Consider the following 18,196-nt stretch of genomic DNA (forward strand, 5'->3'; position numbering starts at 1 on the left):
GACACAGAGAGGATTGAGTGCCACCACCTTCCCCTTCAAGAATGGCTCTATGGAGGGCTGAGATTTCTTGCCTTCTCCTCTACTTAACTTTTTTTCCTGGAGTTCCTTAAAACCTAGTCCAGGGACGCATGGGTGGCTCAGTTGGTTGAGCGTCCGACTTTGGTTCAGGTCATGATCTCACGGTTCATAGGTTCAAGCCCCTCATCAGGCTCTGTGCTCTGAGCCTGCTTCGGATTTTGTGTCCCTTTGTCTTTCGGCCACTCCCCAGCTCACGCTCTGACTCTCTCTCTCTCTCTCTCTCAAAAATAAACACTAAAAAAACAAAACAAAACAAACCTAGTCCAAACGTTATGTCACTTTACCTGCAAATAATTCAATGTATATATCCAACGGCTAAGGGCTTCACAAAACAAAAACCAAACATAATTATGATGCCAAATACAATTGGCACTAATTCTTCAGTATCACCCAGTATCAGTGAGTCCATATTCATATTGCCCTTATTTGCTCAAAATGTTTTTTCACAGTTGGTTTGAGTTGGTCCAAGTAAACGCCACACACAGCATTTGGTTTTTTGTTTCTCAAGTCTGTTTCAGTACATGTTTAATACAGCATTGTTTGTAGTGGCAAAAACAAAACAAAACAAGCCATGAATGGAACAATGTTGAATGTCCATAAAGTAGGCAGTGATCTGGCCTATAAATGAGACGAAAGGGGAATGGAGTGGGAGGGGGATTTTTCTATAAACACCTCTATAGTGTTTGACTTGGTACAAAGTGCATGTTATTTTTATACTCAAAGAGAAAACCTTAGTAAAGAAAAAATCAGGATAATAAAATGACTTTCATTGCTTTTGTTCTCTATGATATCTGACTAGGCAGCTTTAAGTGCCTCTTGAATTTGGTCCGGGGGGACCCACTCATGTTTTTATGGAGTATTCCTTGGAGCAGAGCCACAATGAACCAAGTGTTGTAGGCGGCTTGGGAAATACATCAGTAGTGTGTTGCTTAACTTCAGTTTGGGCTAATTTTTAAATCATGTATGATTATGGCCGGAGAATCCTCAGGGATCAAAAACTTTGCAAATCTGTTGATTTTATGTGAGTAAAGTGATTTAGGATTAATGCATTGCTCTCCCTGTTTAACACAGCCTCTCTTCTTTTGTTTCCACACCCCACCCCCAGGCTTCAACCATGTTAAGAGCCTCCTTGGCACCAGGGTAAGTCATTGCCCTTAGGAGCTGTTATTATGGAGAACAGCCCTGGGTAAAACTAGAATTCAAAGTAACTTTAGTAAACATTCATCTTAACAGCCTAGCTTAGAGGAGTGCCTTTGATTAGCTAGACCTCCAGTCTAGCTGGATATTAAAGGAAGTGCCAGTAATTATAAGCAAGATTATTAAACTGGAGGTATTTTTTAGTATTAATTCTACTTATTTTGGAGAGGTAGCATCAAATGGAAAAATTCATTGACTTGTTCCCATGATATTGTATAGAATCTTCTGTCATAGGGCAGTCAGCAGAGTGGTGCAATGTCTGAATTTCATGATCTCTGCTGGCTCACACTATGACCAGGGCCACAGGATAGCTTTGTCTAGGCCTGAGCGTTCCTACCCACATCAGTTAGGTTGTCACCCGTGTGGGGGTCGGATGCAAGGGAGCTTCACCGGGCATGTATGTTGCAGTAAAAGGAAGTTGAGAACCTTTAGCAAAGGCGCGAGGAGTAAAGTGGCTTCTGTTGGCCCCCTGAGCCCCCCTCGTTATGGGAGTTCGGGGGATACTCTCAGATGACTCAAACACCTGAGAGAGACACAGCCTGCCTCCTCCCTCAGTCCTGCCTGAGTCTGACACTGACCCTGCACTTTGTTCCCTTCAGGTGGTGGCTGTCTAATGTGATGCTTATGAGCACAGACTGCCGGGGCTAAAATCCCACCTCTGCCACTGGCTCTGTGACCTTGGACCACTTATGTAACTTCCCCGTGCCTCAGTCTCCTCACTTGTAAAATGACACTAATAATAACTTTCTTATAGGATTATTGTGAGGATAAAAATGAGTTAATATGTATAAAGCACTTAGTACAGTGCTGGGGATTATTTAATAAACTCCTTGGGTGTTTGTTAATGTTATTCCCAACGGTATAAGAAGCAAGGTCACCTGCAGAGAGTAAAGGGGGGTGGTTGGTGGAGGGGCTTAAGAGGACAAAGGAGAAGGTAGGACACAGTTTTCTTGGACAGTGGGAGAGTGGCTGGACTGCAGAAATGTGGGGTTTCTCAGCAACTTAGTTGGCAATAAATTCAGCCGCTAATATTGCCGTGATGAGAGAGTAACTGTGGCCCGCATGTGACAGGGAAGTGCTATTTCCAGCCATAGGAAGTACCCCAGCTATAGGACAATTTCAGACTTGGCTTTACAGATGGCACTTTTTTGTCTAGAACAAGTTCTGGTTTAAATTTCAAATTAAAAAATCTTTTTTTCATTTTGAAATAATTTCAAGAGCTACAGATATTGTACAAAGAATTCTCCTATACCCTTCACCCAGATTCCCCGTGTTAATATTTGACACAAGCCCAGGGCAGTTATCAAAATCAGAGAATTAACGCTGGTACCATACCATCTAATCTACAGGCTTTGCTCACGTTTTACCAGTTCCGTTATGTCCTCTGTCTGGTCCAGCGTTCAGTCCAGGATCATATGTTGATGTGGTTGTCGTGTCTGATTCCTTTACTGGAAATCATTCCTTAGTCTCTGTTTTTCATGGCCTTGACACTTTTGAAGAATACTGGCCAGTCATTTGTCATCGAAATTTTTAAAGTAGTCTGTGTTCATTTTTAAACACAGTAGTATCTGTCTCAGGAAAATAAGTGTCAAAATAGTGTGAACATGTGCGTGGCTCAACTGTTTGATGTACAAAATAGGACACACTCCTCCCAGGAGTGTTTACTGAGATCTCATTTGTGGCCCTGTTTTCTGGCCTTTTTCCCTGGGCCCTTGAAGAGGATTCCATTTTGGCTTTAAAAATTTTACATTTAAAAAAACTAGCACGGGGGCACCTTGGTGACTCAGTCGGTTAAGTGTCCGACTTCGGCTCAGGTCATCATCTCGCGGTTTGTGAGTTCGAACCCCGCATCAGGGTCTGTGCTGACAGCTCGGAGCCTGGAGCCCGCTTTGGATTCTGTGTCTCCTCCTCTCTCTGCCCCTCCCCTGCTCATGCTCTGTCTCTCAATAATAAATAAACATTAAAAAAAAATTTTTTTTTTTAAACTAGCAGTTAGGGGTGCCCGACTGGCTCAGTCAGTAGAGCATGAAGAAAACTGACAGGATCCTGAACACTGTCTCCCAGAGGTATTCCCTCAGTTTCTATCCCACCCTTCCAAACTAAGGAAACGAGTGAAATAGGTGAAGGAGACCGAGAGATACAAACTTCCACTTACAAAATAAAAAGTCCTGGGATGTAATGGACGGCACAGGAACTATAGTCAATAATATTGTATTGCCAATTTACAAGTTGCTAAGTCACTTCAAAGTTCTCATCACAAGAAAAGGCATGGGAACTTGGTATGGTGACAGAGGGCAGAGAGACTCAGTGCGGTGGCCATTTCGCACTGTGCGCGAGTCATCATGCTGTTTACCTGCAAGTAATATAACGTGTCCCCGTTACACTTCAGTGAAAAGCAAAAAGAACTCTTCGTTTTTGCGTCTTTTCACCCAAGTCCTCCTGAGCCCCCAGTCAGTGTTGTGCAGTTAGTGTTGATAATAGTATTAATGTTCCGTGCACAGGATCGGGAGAACCATATTTTTGTTTTGCTTTTGGTTTTTACTTGTTTTATGGTAAACCGATTATAACTCCCCAGGGAGTTGAATCCCCAGGCCCCCAGTGGTGGCCTCTGTGATGAGTGTGACATGAAAGCGAGGAGGTGAATGTTGCTCCAGTCCCGTAAACCAGACCATAGGCCTCGCTCCCTTGTCACTCGTCCTCCCTTCTGTCTAGTCCCCTCCTGTTCAGCCAGGCAGACAGTCAAGACCCTGGGAAACCTGGCTTCCCCCCGGGGCTTGCCTGGAGTCCTCTCAGCCAGGGTCTGCCAACTGTCCTGCTTTCTGCCCGTCTCACAGGCGGGAACCCGCGCTACCTCCTGGCACACCCCTGCACCTGCTCAGGGGTCAACCATGACTCTTCACAGGTGTTTCTGAACCCCGGTCCGTCCTTCCCCCGGTTAGGTTCCTCGGGTTCGAGAGGCACAGTGACCTCGGGTTTTTAGGAAGAACGCTCGGCCCTGCTGACGCTAATAGTTTTTGGACTTTGCCCCAGATTCTAAGGAGGACGTTGAGCGCTGCAGCAAGTGCTGGGGCCTCTGAGGAGATTTCATCCCTGTCGGATGGAGCCCAGGCCTAACGGGAATGCAGTGGTTTCTAAACCCGGTTAGGCAGGGACTCCTCGTTTTGGGGAAGATGTTAAACAAAACCCCAGTACGTACCACAGGAGAGACAGAGCCGGGCTCGTTGATGCTGGGGGGGTCGGAGCCTAGAACCAGCCCTCTCTGTGGAAGCCTGGACGTAGTTCCGGGAGCACAGAAAACAGCCGGGCCGCCGCTAGCCTGTGCAGCTCGAGACGGGGGTCCCGATACTCAGGAGGTATAATGAACATGCCCTTTTGCCCTTTTCTTTCTCTTTGAACTTGTGTTGCCCAGTAGGAAGCTGAAGGATGTCCCATTGCTGCCCTCCTTGGATTATGAGAAACTGAAGAAGGATTTGATTTGGGGGAGTGACCGCTTGAAAGCCTTCTTGTTGCAGGCTCTGCGCTGGGTACGTACCTTAAGGGGGAAAAAGGCCATGCTAGTTTTCTTGGCTGGCTAGCTCAGGTGTATCTTGTAACCCATCTACTAAAAATCTGTCTTCACGCTGCCTACTGCCACCAACAACCTCTCAGGATCGCCTTGCCTCTTTGTAAAACCCCCGTGTTGACATCACAGTTGCCATTGCCTTCCCTCAGTCATTTGACATAGGAACCTTCTTTCTTTCTCTTTCTTTCTTTCTTTCTTTCTTTCTTTCTTTCTTTCTTTCTTTCTTTCTTTCTTTCTTTCTTTTTCTTTCTGTCTGTCTTTTTCTTTCTTTTCCTCCCTTCCTTCCTTCATTTCTTTCTTTTTCTTCCTTCCTTCCTTCCTTTCTTTTCTTTCTTTCTTTCTTTCTTTCTTTCTTTCTTTCTTTCTTTCTTTTTCTTTCTTTTCCCCCTTCCTTCCTTCATTTCTTTCTTTTTCTTCCTTCCTTCCTTCCTTCCTTTCTTTCTTTTCTTTCTTTCTTTCTTTCTTTCTTTCTTTCTTTCTTTCTTTCTCTTTTCCTCCCTTCCTTCCTTCCTTTCTTTCTTTTTCTTCCTTCCTTCCTTCCTTCTTTTCTTTCTTTCTTTCTTTCTTTCTTTCTTTTCCTCCCTGCCTTCCTTCCTTCCTTTCTTTCTTTTTCTTTCTTTCTTTCTTTCTTTCTTTCTTTCTTTCTCTTTCTTTTTAATGTTTATTTATTTATTTTGAGAGAGAGAGAGAGAGAGCCCCCAAAATATGCAGTTTCAAGACTGCCCCTGCTGCCTGGTCTCGAGCCACACCTGGCCAGCGCAGTCGGCATGTGAGCGCCCAGAGTCATTCTGAGGTGACAGCTTCACCAAGACTTCTGCATTCAGGCATTGCCGCATGGCCATTGGGGCAGACAGCAAGGGTGGATGCTGATGAACCAGTCTTTAAGGGAAGCAAAGCCCAGTCTTCACACTGGTCCCAGTTAAGCCAGTGGTTCGGGCTTTTTGGTCTCAGACCCCTTTACGCTCTCAGAAATTACTGAGGACCTAAAAGCCTTCAGTTTATGTGAACTTTATCTACAAACATTTATAATATTAGAAATGAAAACTGAAAATGTTAAATATTAATCCATTTAAGATGAACAATGAACCCAGAACATAACATAAATGACACCTTTTTTTATAAAAAACTATTTTCCGGGCAAAAAAATTAATAGGAAAAGCAGCATCCTTATACATTTTTTCAAATTTCTTTAACGTCTGGTCTGATGGAGGACAGCTGGATTCTTACATCTGCTCCCCCATTCTATTTGTCACAGTGTCACCCTTCATACAGCCTCTGAGACATTTACTATGAAAAAGATAAACCGTATGTTAGTATTATGAAAACAATCATGACCTTGTAAGCTCCCTGAAAGGGCTTTGAGGACCCGTAGGGTTCCCAAGATGACACTTTGAGAACTACAGGTCTAGGCCAGTGCTGGTTGGCTCTTTAAATGATCCGTTCTAACTTATCCTGTAATCGTGTCGGACTCCTCATGGATCCCTGAATCTCAGGTTATGTTGCCATCAAAATGCCTTTGAGCAATTTCCCGGTCTCTGGGTGGAAAAAGGCCGCCTCACTTGCTCTTCTGATGGTTGGTGGTGCTTCCTGGAATGTGGTCTCGAGGCGTGCTCTGAGGATGACTCTAGCCTCAGCGGGAAGAGTCCTGCGATCAGTGGTGATGCCTGCCTCAGCTGACGAGGTGGGCAGCGGGAGTAATCTCGGGGGGCCATCCGTGCCCCAGATGTCGCCTCTCTCTGCTCAAGTCAGCAAGCCCTTTCCTTGGCTGCTAGATTGTCTGCCCCGCACGTCCTCACAGTTCGTGCTGCTGGGCTCTTGGTGAGACAGGGTAGTCCTTGGCTGAATGAATGACGTTGTCACAGAATAGTCAGGAAAAGTAAACCTGTGTCTTATGATTTTGTCTGTGTCCCACTCCAGCCCAGCAGCCCCGCATGTGACACTCTTGGCACACCCTCCTTTAATAGAGTGCCCTCTCCCCTCAGGGCCTCCTGCTTGGCCACAGTGGGTCCAGCCTGTCAGCGACACCTGCCTCCGGAGGCCTCCACCTTTCGGTTCTGGGGGGGTCTGCCGCTCTTGTCTCCTCACCATGTGGTCCTTTACACACCCAGCGCCTCCTCGGCCAGAAGTAAGGCCTGCGGTCTCAGGGATTGTTAGGAGGATCTTCCTGGAGAAGCAAGGACATTTGCTCACTTTAGTTATGTGATGTTCTCGTGTTGTAATTCATACCTGTACACACCCATATGTGCACACGCACACACATTGCACACATGACATTTTCTTTACTTCTTTCTTTCTTTCTCTTTAATGTTTATTTATTTTTGAGAGAGAGAGACGCAGTGTGAGCAGGGGAGGGGCAGAGAGAGAGGGAGACACAGAATCCGAAGCAGGCTCCAGGCTCTGAGCTGTCAGCCCAGAGCCCGACGCGGGGGCTCGAACTTACCGCAAAATCATGACCCGAGTCGAAGTCAGAGGCTTAACTGACTGAGCCACCCAGGTGCCCCACAACATTTTTTTCTAGCCCTATGGACATGAAGTAAATTCCTCCTTAACCCGAGACTTACGGCTCTCAAGATATACAAAATTCTACGCATCTACACCCTACACACACGCACACACACACAATATTGCTACAGTGGTCTGTATAGTAGAAAGTCTAATTTGTTGGCAACACATTTGCTCCAAGCCCTCTTCCACCCGCCCTTTGTCCACCCCCCCATCACTGAGCTCCACTCACCTGCACCCTGCATTTTCACGCCTCCCTGACCTTTACCACACTTCCTCCCCCATCCGCCATGCTCACATTCCCGTGTGGTGGCTAATGGTCTGCTCATCCTTTATGGGCCAGCTCTTGAGGCCCTTCCTGGCAAAACCCTCTCTAGATATTGGTGAGCTCTCCCTTATCTGTACACTTGCAGTCCGGGCATTTTACCACTTCACTTCTCTGGAGATTCCACGTGTGCAGGCTGATGCCTACGTCACCCATGAGGAAATACGACATTGTAACTCGTTAGTTGACTGGTTGGCTGGGTAACTAACCCTCCCCACCCGGATATTATTTACTTTGGTTAAATGTGTGGTTACCGGTACTGCCATTTAAAAGATGCCCGCTATGGGAACATTTTTCTCCATATTAAGACTTAGATCTGTTACTTTTCTTTTTCTTTATTCTAGCGCTTGACCACATCCCATCCTGGAGAGCAGAGGGAGACCGTTCTGGAAGCCTACATTGGCAACGACCTCCTGGACTGTCACAGCCACGGCCAGGTCTCTAAGGGGAGGGCCAGAGCCCAGCCAGGGCCTTTATTTCGAGGGGATGATCTTAGCAAAAGGAGGAGGCTTTACTTTTTATGAGATTTTCAGTCTAGTGACTGTATGTCAGCCTTGAGCTCCTGTTAGCTGGTGAGATCTGCTATTCACCCCACACATTGGCCCACTTTTCACCTCTGGTAGAGTCCTAGACAGGTTGAACTGCCTGATTCAACTCTGGAGCTCTTGCCTGTCGTTTTTCCTTTTCCCCAAATCCCAACTCTTTTCGTGACCCTGCCGCCTAACTGTGAGTCCTGCAAGCCCAGCATGATTTACGGCCAGCAAGGCGGGTAAGCCAAGCCAGTTGTTTTCATCTGGGCCCGACTTGAAATGTGTTAACACTATGTTTGTATATAGCTTCGGACCAGATAGGTCTGACGATGCAGTGGGATTCAGAATGAGATTAACTGGTTTCAGACTTCTGCCCTGCTGCCTCTGAGCCAGATTAGCTTAAGTACATTACTCTTAACCACCTCTGAGAAGGAGCCTCACCTGCCTTGTGAGGTTGGGAGGATGATTGCGTTTGGTCACGTGTGGGAAGTACTTGACCCGGTGCCCAGCACAGAGTAGCCAAGGCATGGCGGTTCCCCTCCCCACTCCTCACCCCCTTACCTGTTGCCAGCACCCGGCTTCGCTGGACAGGAGGAGGAACGAGCTCTTGAACATGGCATATGTAAAGACGCCGCATTTCATTGTCCCACTGAATGTTTATCCAAAATGACGTAAATACTTTATCTTCCTATTGTTAAGCTCACAGCGTGTGCGCTGAGTGGAATATCGATACCCCTTAGGCTCGCCGATGAGACGGCACCCTGCAGAAACTAATCATGTTAGTTGTGCCTGTTGTGCACATAGGCGGTAGCGTTTGAGAATTCTGAGTTGCCAGTTTATTCTTTGAATGTAGTTTTCTTACTGCTCCCATGAAAGAGTTATGTTAAGTTTAAAAATAGTCTCTCAGATTCGTGACTTATTTTCTTTTATTTTTATTTCTTTAAAAAAAAATTTTTAATGTTTATTTACTCCCTTTTGAGAGAGAGAGCACGCGTGCCAGTGGGGGAGGGACAGAGAGAGAGGGAGACGCAGAATCCAAAGCAGGCTCCAGGCTCCAAGCTGCCACTGCAGAGCCCAGAGCGGGGCTCGAACTCACAAACCACGAGATCATGACCTGCGCTCAAGTCCGACACTGGACGCTTAACTGATTGAGCCACCCACGTGCCCCTTTTTACTTCTGCTTATATTTATAATGGCATTGAAACCAACTTATCAGACATGAAGCAGTTGAAAAATACACTGTTGTGACTTTATAAACTCAAATGCAAAGAGTAAATTCAGTTGGATCTTTCTGAAACTATCTTATTTCATTGAATCTGAGATGCATTTTCCCCCCATGTTAGCATCTGGGAAATTGGAATGTATCTAATACTTGATGGCCTGTTGTAGTTTAATTGGCTGCTTTTCTTTCTTGGTTGTACATATAAAAAAAATAATGTATCCTCCTCTAATGAAAGATGCCTTAGGTTTTCCTCTCTCTGTTTTCTCTGTTCTTTTTCTGAATGTAGCACCTCTTGAACTGCTTCTCTAATTTTACCTTGTCTCTCATGTTTTCCATATTTTTCTTTTTGCTTTACTTTCCGGGAGATCTCCTCATCTTTATTTTCTAACCTTTTAGTTGAGTTTTTCATTCTCCCTTTTTGTGACATTCTGTTTTTTCATGGACATAAAACAACTTCTTGTATCTCTGAGGGCATTAGTGACACATTCGCACTTATTTCTAGTTTTCTTCTCCCTTCACCGTCTCGTTTCCTTCAGGTTGTTCCCCCATCTGTTTTGACCTTATCTATCGCCCATATTGGAAACTTATCTTGAGTTTCTGATAGACCTTGTTTAACTCATAATGTTTTGAGTGGGGGGAGTGAAAGCCGATTGGAAGTTGTGAATGCGAGGGTAGGACCTGTAGACGCAGTGCTCCACTGGAGGGTGAGCCAGGTGGGCTCTCTATTAGGAACCTCTGATTTTAGGATCTCTGGTTCTTTTCTCTTGGGCTGGTCATTTTCTTCTAGGAAGAGTCTTCTGTTCTTCTGCCTAGAGGGTGAGGATCTGGGTGCAGTGTTCCGGGACTCCGGTAGGAGAAGAGGACAGGGTGCTCCCTGTTCAGCATTCTTTCTGCATTTAGGCACTGCCCCTTACCCCCTTCTGGTGTAGAAGTCCTGCTTACCTGGGCCAGGTGCCCCCCCCCCCCAACCGAGACCCTTTGTGCTACCCTTGCAAGAGACCAATGGGGGGAAGTATGCGGTAGGACAGTAGTGTGGGAGCAGCAAAGTGGGATCTAGCTCCTGCTTTAACAGCTTTCATTCATTCTTCTTTATTTTTTTCCCTTTTGAGGGTTAAGTGCTGTAAATTGGGTAATTCCTCATTGTCCATTGCTGCCTTTGAGACTTGACATTCTTGGGTCTGCTAAGTCTGTTACTGCCCTGCATTCCTGATTCTGAAATTGTGTTACATTTCTTGTGCTGTCTCTCTGTCCTTCAGAATTTATGTCTTTTAAAAAAAAAAAAAAATTCCGTTCACTGTAGTTTTACTGTGGTTTGCAGGGAGCAAAAATAATGATGTGTGCGTTGGAGCTATCATTAACCTGGAAAAACATTAGCAACAGCAATAGCCAACAGTATTGCCTCCCTTGTGCCAGTCACTGTCTAAGTGCTCTGTATAATTGGTTCTTTTTTTTTTTTTTAATGTTTATTTATTTTTGAGAAGGGTGGGGAGAGGGGCAGAGAGAGAAGGAGACACAATCCGAAGCAGGCTCCAGGCCCTGAGCTGTCAGCACAGAGCCCAACACGGAGCTCGAACCCACGAACTGCGAGATCGTGATCTGAGCTGAAGTGGACAGTTAAGCGATTGAGCCACCCAGGCGCCCGTATAATTCGTTCTTTTAATTTAGAAGGCTGAATAACTTATTTTTTGTCAACTCTCATAAAAAATCAGTTGGAAATGGAGATTTCCAGATGAAGCATTGGCTTCAGTCCCTTTCTTTCACCTCTAATAAATTGACACGGAGGAAGAGAAGAGCAGACCCAGAGAAGGGACGTGTATTTACCTGTCACTTTTCCTTAACCTCATCATTTTCCTCTTTTGCTGTGTTTCCCCCACAGAGGAGTGTGCTTCAGCTGCTGCACTCCAAGAGCGAGGTGGTGCGACAGTACATGGCCCGGCTCATCAATGCCTTCGCGTCCCTGGCGGAAGGTAGAGCGTCAACTTTTCCTCCCAGAGAGCAGCTAGGTCTTATTAATGCTTTTTATTCCTTTGAAAATCGACGTTCTTCTTCATGTTTCTTAAAGATGCTGTACGTCCCCTCCATTTATTCCTGTTTAGTGCATCTAAGGTGTTTTGTGCAAATTGACTGTTGTCCTTTTGCTTAGTTTATGTCAGAGCAAATTTTGATGGTTTTAGAGTTTACTTTATAAGCCTTCTGGTTTTATTTTGTGAGATTTCTGGTTTCGTAACCATAGTATTTCACTAGCTTTCAAGTATATAACAGGTAATGCATTTTCTATAGTTTTCTGCAAAATAAGGTTAGTGAAATAATCAAAGCTGATTCCAATAAGCACTGCACCATTTCCTTCAAAGGAGTGTAACCTCTAGGGGCTCCCGGCTGGCTCAGTCGGTGGAGCGTGTAACTCTTGATCTTGGGGTTGTGAGTCTGAGCCCTATGTTGGGTGTAGAGATTACTTAAAAGTAAACTCTTTTTTTTTTTTAAAGCCTATAATCTCTTAAACCAAGAGGATTTGAAAATTCCAAAGATAATACATACCAAAGCTGAATTCAAGATGATTTTACAGGGTGCCATTATCTTCCATTAAGTTCCACTTTGTTTCAGCTTTTTAAAATGTGAATAAAGGGAGTTTTCAAACGATGACTAGATGATACTCCAAAAGCTGGGTCAGTCATTCATTCGCTTGTTCTTCCGTCAGTTCTTACAAGGGAGGGTACATGCATCAATGTCATCTGTATCAAGACACAAGTCTACAACAGGCTAGTGGTAGCTCAAGGCTTATTGTAGGGTGCCAGGTATGGTTCCCATCTCCTTTCCCAGGCCATGGGTGTGTCTCGAAGGAGCAAGGAATGTGCCAGAAATCATTACTGCTTGGTTGCCCCTATTATAAAGACTAGGGGCCCCATAACATATAAATTCCTTACCCTCTTTCTCCTTGTAGATCTGACTTTTGGGTTCAAGATTTCAGGTAAATAAAAGAGCTCCCCACAAAAACATAGTGATGAATTAATTATGTTTAGATTACAAAAGGAGTCGTTTTTTCTTCGTTAGTTGATTGGATAAAACCAACTTTGCAGAAAAAATATGTTTTAAGTTTTTTAGAACCTAAAATCACCCAAACTCTACACAACGTTACGTGCAAAGTGTTCATCGAAAGTGGTTTTGGAGCATGAACTTAGCACAAGATAAATTCTTCTGCTTGTGCATCTCTGGTTATATTATTAGGTCGTCTCTACCTGGCCCAGACCACAAGGGTGCTGCGGATGCTGGAGGAAAGGCTGAAGGAGGAAGACGAGGATGTTGTCACCCGGGAGAACATTCTCGGGGCCTTGCAGAAGTTCAGCCTCAGGTGCTGACCGCGCAGTAGGTCATGGTAGCTCCTAACAGTAAGGTTTAGCCACTGTTTAGTCCCAATAGCAGCCCAAGGGGCACGTGATATTTTCAGTTAACATTTAGGAGAGGTTGGGTGACTTTCCAAGATAGGGCTGGCAAGCCTATCTCTAATCCTCGAGACCATCCAGCTCAGGAAGTGCCGTTGTGGTGTCCTCACGAGCGCCACGGCTGGGGCTGGCCAGGGGCCGGATTGTGTCTCAGGCCACGTGCCGGGGGTAGAGATGCACACGTGAGTAAAACCTGATGGAGCTCAGCTCAGCAAGTCACTCGCAGCCTCTGTGGGAGATGTGCACGTGGATGAGGAGTCACAGGGGGTGTGGTGGGATTTCCATGGAAGGTGGGCGGAGCCTCCCGCTCCCCAGTCCCTATGTCCCAGCGGCCCACCCTGACGTCTCCATCTGGACCCTGTTATGACTTGGATCTCTTAGCCACCTAGAGCTTTTGTTTGTTTTTTGTTGACAGCTTTATTAAGGTATACTTTCATAGCACAAAATTCACCCCTTTTAAATGCACCATTCAGTGAGTCTTAGTAGATTTACAGAGTTGTACAGCCACCGCCACAAGCTAATTTTAGAACACTTCCATCACCACGCAAAGAACCTCATGCCCACCTCCAAGCCTCATTCTTACCCCCGGCCCCTGGTAACCACTAATTTGCTTTCTGTAGAGTTACCCATGCTGGACATTTTAGATAAATGGAATCCTATAATGTGTGTTCTGTCGTGACCGGCTTCATTCACTCAGCATCATGGTTTTAAGTTCATCAGTGGTGTAACGTGTCAGGACTTGGTTCGTTCGTCATGCTGAGTAACGTGTCGTTTTATGGACACAACACATTTTGCTTATCTATTCAGCAGTTGACAGATATCTGGATTGTTTCTACTATTTGTCTATTATGCATAAGCCTCTTAGGAACATCTGCATACAAGTCTTTGTGTGGACACATGTCTTCCTGTCTCCTGACTCGGTGTCTAAGAGTGGAATCGCTGAGTCGTTCAGAATTCTTGCAGCATGGCGTTCCCTCCTGACCACCTCACTTTCTCTCGGCCTTAGTAAGAAAGCTCTTTCTGACCATCAGCCCCCTTCTGGACATACTTTCTTCCTGTCAAATGTGGTTAACTTTTTTTTTTTAATTTTTATTAGAAAGAGTGGGGGGAGGGGCGGAGGGAGAGAGAGAGAGAAATGTGGTTAACATTTGATTGATACGCTCTCGCTAGTAGCCCAAAGCCTGCAAAGTGACTTAGTCTTTTTTTTTTTCTTTTTTTCCCCCAAGGTGACTCATTCTAAGTGTGTATGTTTCATGAGGGAAAGCGGTAGGTAGTTAGCTCCTACTATTTGTCAGGTCCCTGCCAATGCTTCTTGTTCTAACTATGTGAATTGAGAAGATCTGTAAGTGGTAATATCCAGTTATTATATTCCTCAGATCATATGAACACTTTGTCTCTGTTTGTTTATAAATTTAGCCTAGTGTCGACTGCATTTGGAAAATTTTTAGAAATTCAGTGACTATAGTTAAGTAACAGAGATAAGATACAAGGAAGAAATACTTCTTTCTGGGAATACAGATATTTATTGCCAGTTTTTTCTTGCCCTGCAAACAGTAATTTAAGTTTCTCTGTTCTGGAAATATGCTTCATGTTTTTGCAGTTTTCTGGAGTCTGTACAGTGAATGTAGAGAGTTAGGATTACCAAAAGAGTGTAGCCTTCATTGTATTCCAGTAAATTTCACCGAGGTGGTGAGTGTGGTGTGTAAGACTAGCACAGATGGGCACCCGGCTGGCTCAGTCGGTAGAGCGTGTGAATCTTGTTCTTGAGGTTGTGAGTTCGAGCCTTACATTGGGTGTAGAGTTTACTTAAAAATAAAACCTTGAAGAACAGCGCAAGTAGATACTGTCCAGGTAGGAGTTTTACCATAACCTGTTCATTAGGAGATGTGCAGTGGTGGTTCCTCCGTGGTGTTTTGATTTTCAAAGAATTTACGTGACTTCATAGTGATACCATTATGCCTGATCTCATCAGTTCTTAAGGTCGGCATGAAGACATTCACCATAACACATTTTGATGAGGTGTTGGATTTTGTAAGGTTTTATACCTAGACTCTGGGTGGAAACCAATTCTGTATCAATTATACGACCCACATCATTCAACTACCCTTAGTTTCTAGAGACCTGACTCAAAATGGGATTGGGCTGGTTGTTTGCTTTTCTTGTTTTTCACACAGCTCAAGTGCCTAGCTGGACTAGAGTTTACTAAAAACCCATTTATTGGTGTTGAACTATTCCTATGGCTATCTCCCGGGTCAAGTAGACCAAAAGCTATCAATAAATATTTATGAAATATTGGAAGTAATACTCTGCTAATTGTAAATGTTGAAAAAGAAACTTTCAAAGTAGGAGGCCTCCTGACTGCCTTCTCTCTGTCTGAACCCTTAGTAGTACCCTCGAAAGGTAAAGGCATCTGTTGTTTCAGCTGTGCAGGTCTAACAACAAAATATCCTTCAGAGTCTGTATCTCCTGCACAGTTTGCCTATTCTGACAGGTGTGCACATCACCCCGTAGTCTTGCAGGGAAGGTTTCTCGACAGCTTTAGTTGACCTGTAGGCTTTTGCATCCTAGGCGCCCGCTGCAGACAGCGATGATTCGAGACGGCCTCATCTTCTGGCTGATTGATATTCTGAAGGACCCCGACTGCCTGTCTGACTATACGCTGGAGTACTCGGTGGCTTTGCTCATGAACCTCTGCCTCCGGAGCGCAGGTCCGATAGCACCCCTCCCCCACCCTGTCCCTTAGCCCTCTGGCTCCCCCAACAACCTGTCCTCCATCTCCCCCCCCCCCCGCCTCCCGGCCCCTAACTACCCCCCCTACACCATCCCCCAGCCCTCTGGCTCCCCCCCAACCCTGTCCCCCATCCCCCACATCCCCCAGCCCTCTGGCTCCCCCCTCCACCCTGTCCCCCATCCCCCCTATCCCCCAGCCCTCTGGCTCGGGTGTGAATCCGGACCACCACCCAGCCTGCTGTGGTTTGCCTTTAGTCTCCCTCATAGAGAACTGAAACAGAAGTAGGGTGTAAAACATTTCCAGCTAGTTATACAGTTGGTGAATCCCTGAAGCCAAATACCTTGCTGCCCTTGGAAATACCATTTTATGTGTTTACAGCACCTGCAGTAAGAGGAAATTAAAATACTTTATATTTTTCTTCATCTTCATTGCACTATTCAAAGGCAGGAAGTTAAGAATTCTGATCCATTCTGTCCCAAGACAGAGAACTATGTTTCCAGGATTCTACAGGGTTAAGTCGGTGGCAGAGCAAGGACGCCCGACCAGGCTCCCTGCTCCTCACCACAGCAGTCTCCCCACTTCACACACCGCCCCCCCGGAGAGGGGATTTTCACGCGCACATCTCAGCTCATCTGATCAGTAAAGGCAGTGATCGCAGCTTTTCTGCAGGTTCCATCCATGAAATGATCCGTTATGGGGATAGAAGAAGCTTCTTTAGAAGAAGTGCCAAGTCCGACCTGTGGCTGCCCTCAGTCTGAGCAGCCCCAGTTTGTGGAGAAGAAGTTACGTGGCTAAATAGCTCCGGGGTATTCGTTAGAAGCTTCTTTGCCCTCGGATGCTTTGTAATCTGCACGGCCTGTGTCTTGTTGACTGACTAAATGACTGTTACTTCAGTCTTCTCTTAAAAAACAACGTATGCAGATATCCCAGCTTTAAAGCATTCGTCAGATTCTAATCAGCTTCTCTTACTATCATCAGTTTATTTGCAGTGATTGTTACAATGCTATTTGGACTTGCTAAAGCACCTGTGTGAGTTTTGTGACGCTGGCGTGTGCACTTGGGAGGTAGAACGTTGCCCCGTAATGTATCGTGTGTTCACTGACACGACTAGCTCTGTGCCACCGTCTCCTGAGCACTCGGAGTGCACGGCCTATACCGAGTTCCTTCATTCTGCATCACCCTTCGGTAGATGTTAATAATCGCTAGGGAACCCCAGGAGGAAGAAACCGAGGCCCGGATTGCTTAAGTGACTCACCCAGGGTCACACAGTTCATTAGCAGAGGGCCCAAGATTTGTGCTCAAGTTTGCCTGACTTGAAACTGTACTTCTGAGTTTAGACACGTCATGTTTTGTTCCGTTGTCTTTTCTGAAGGGAAGAACATGTGTGCCAAGGTGGCAGGCCTGGTGCTGAAAGTTCTTTCGGATCTGCTCGGCCATGAGAACCACGAGGTACGGGGCGGCGCCGCTAGCCTGGGCTTGGGGGAGGGCTGGCCGGGTTAGTGCGTGCGCTCTGCCCCCCCACATTCTGCAACCGGGAAGCCGGAAATCGATCCCCCACTCCTCATTTCCCGTCGCCCTGCCATCACTGGTCCTTGCCAGGTCCCCCTCGGGACTTAATCTCCTCCTTGTCACCCGCCCTGCTTCATTCCACCCCATGCTGATTCTCCCCGGGGTGTGTTTGTTTAACGTACGTCTGTGGACACGTATGTGGCCTGAAAATGTAGTTAATGTTATGTGTTGCGTGCATCATCATGTAAATCGTATTGTGCTCTAGATCTCACTCTTTTCAGACTTTTTCACTGTGTTTTGAGGACTTCACTGTGTTGCTTTGTATACATCTCATTCCTTAACTCCCGCTACTGCAAAACAGCCCCTGTTTGCAGCGCCCCCATCCAGTCCCCCGGGCTTGTCGGCCTCCATTACCTCCAGTTCTCAGCCGCCACAGGGTCCTCAGTGCCATCGCCACACTCACCCCCCCGAGGCCCCTGGGGTGCAGACACTTCGTCACTGCTGGCTCGCCCCACATGGCAGTCTCGGGTCAGAGTCCCGCCACGCTGTCCCGCAGAATGGCCTTACCAGCTCCTGCTCTCCCCCGTGGCCTCCCCAATACTGGGGTGATTTTCTGTCGTCCAACCTGTGTGCCACAAGCCCTTTTAAAATAAAGTGGAGGTCTCGATAAACTAATTAACAGAAACTTATAAACAGTATGAGGATTCTCTCTCCTGCTTTCTACAGATGCCTGTGCAGAAACCACGACATCACTCTGCCCCTGAGGCCAAAGCCTCAGCAAAAACCTGGCCTCTTTAGCCAGATCAAGTACAGGGGTGTCTTAGCAGGACAGGGCAGAGTACCGCTGGGTCAGAGTGAGGCACTTGGTTTCCCTGTCTCCATTCCCGTTGCAGACAGCTCCCCTCTGTTCATTTCTCTCATACCCTAGGTCCCCTGGCCCACCAGCTGAGCGACCCCGCTGCCTCAGCTAGCGAGGGTTCCGTGGTGGTGACAGTGCTTGCTGTGCTTGAGGGCTTCAGATCAGGAGCCCTCAACTCCTTCTAGACTCTGTTCTCCATTTTATTCAACTACGGCGGTTGAAGCCTGTGGGAAATTTGTCTCTG

General features: G+C 46.2%; 1 protein-coding gene across 13 annotated transcripts in view; it reads left to right on the forward strand.

The window, feature by feature from the left end:
* The window catches only part of ARMC9 (armadillo repeat containing 9), a 150,950-nt gene that overhangs the window by 48,455 nt on the left and 84,299 nt on the right, over positions 1–18,196 (forward strand). For 10 of the 13 annotated variants that reach the window (XM_086719912.1, XM_086719914.1, XM_086719917.1 and 7 more), the window contains 7 exons: positions 1,184–1,218; positions 4,685–4,799; positions 8,009–8,101; positions 11,293–11,383; positions 12,639–12,762; positions 15,422–15,561; positions 16,957–17,033. In XM_086719912.1, coding sequence (XP_086576038.1) covers positions 1,184–1,218; positions 4,685–4,799; positions 8,009–8,101; positions 11,293–11,383; positions 12,639–12,762; positions 15,422–15,561; positions 16,957–17,033 — 675 coding nt within the window. The remainder of the gene's footprint in view (positions 1–1,183; positions 1,219–4,684; positions 4,800–8,008; positions 8,102–11,292; positions 11,384–12,638; positions 12,763–15,421; positions 15,562–16,956; positions 17,034–18,196) is intronic. The other 3 variants (XM_086719913.1, XM_025932659.2, XM_086719915.1) reach the window with 2 other exon arrangements.

This window comes from Puma concolor, chromosome C1 (assembly GCF_028749965.1).
Source record: "Puma concolor isolate L17-30 chromosome C1, mPumCon1.1.hap2, whole genome shotgun sequence".
Taxonomy (NCBI): Eukaryota; Metazoa; Chordata; class Mammalia; order Carnivora; family Felidae; genus Puma; species Puma concolor.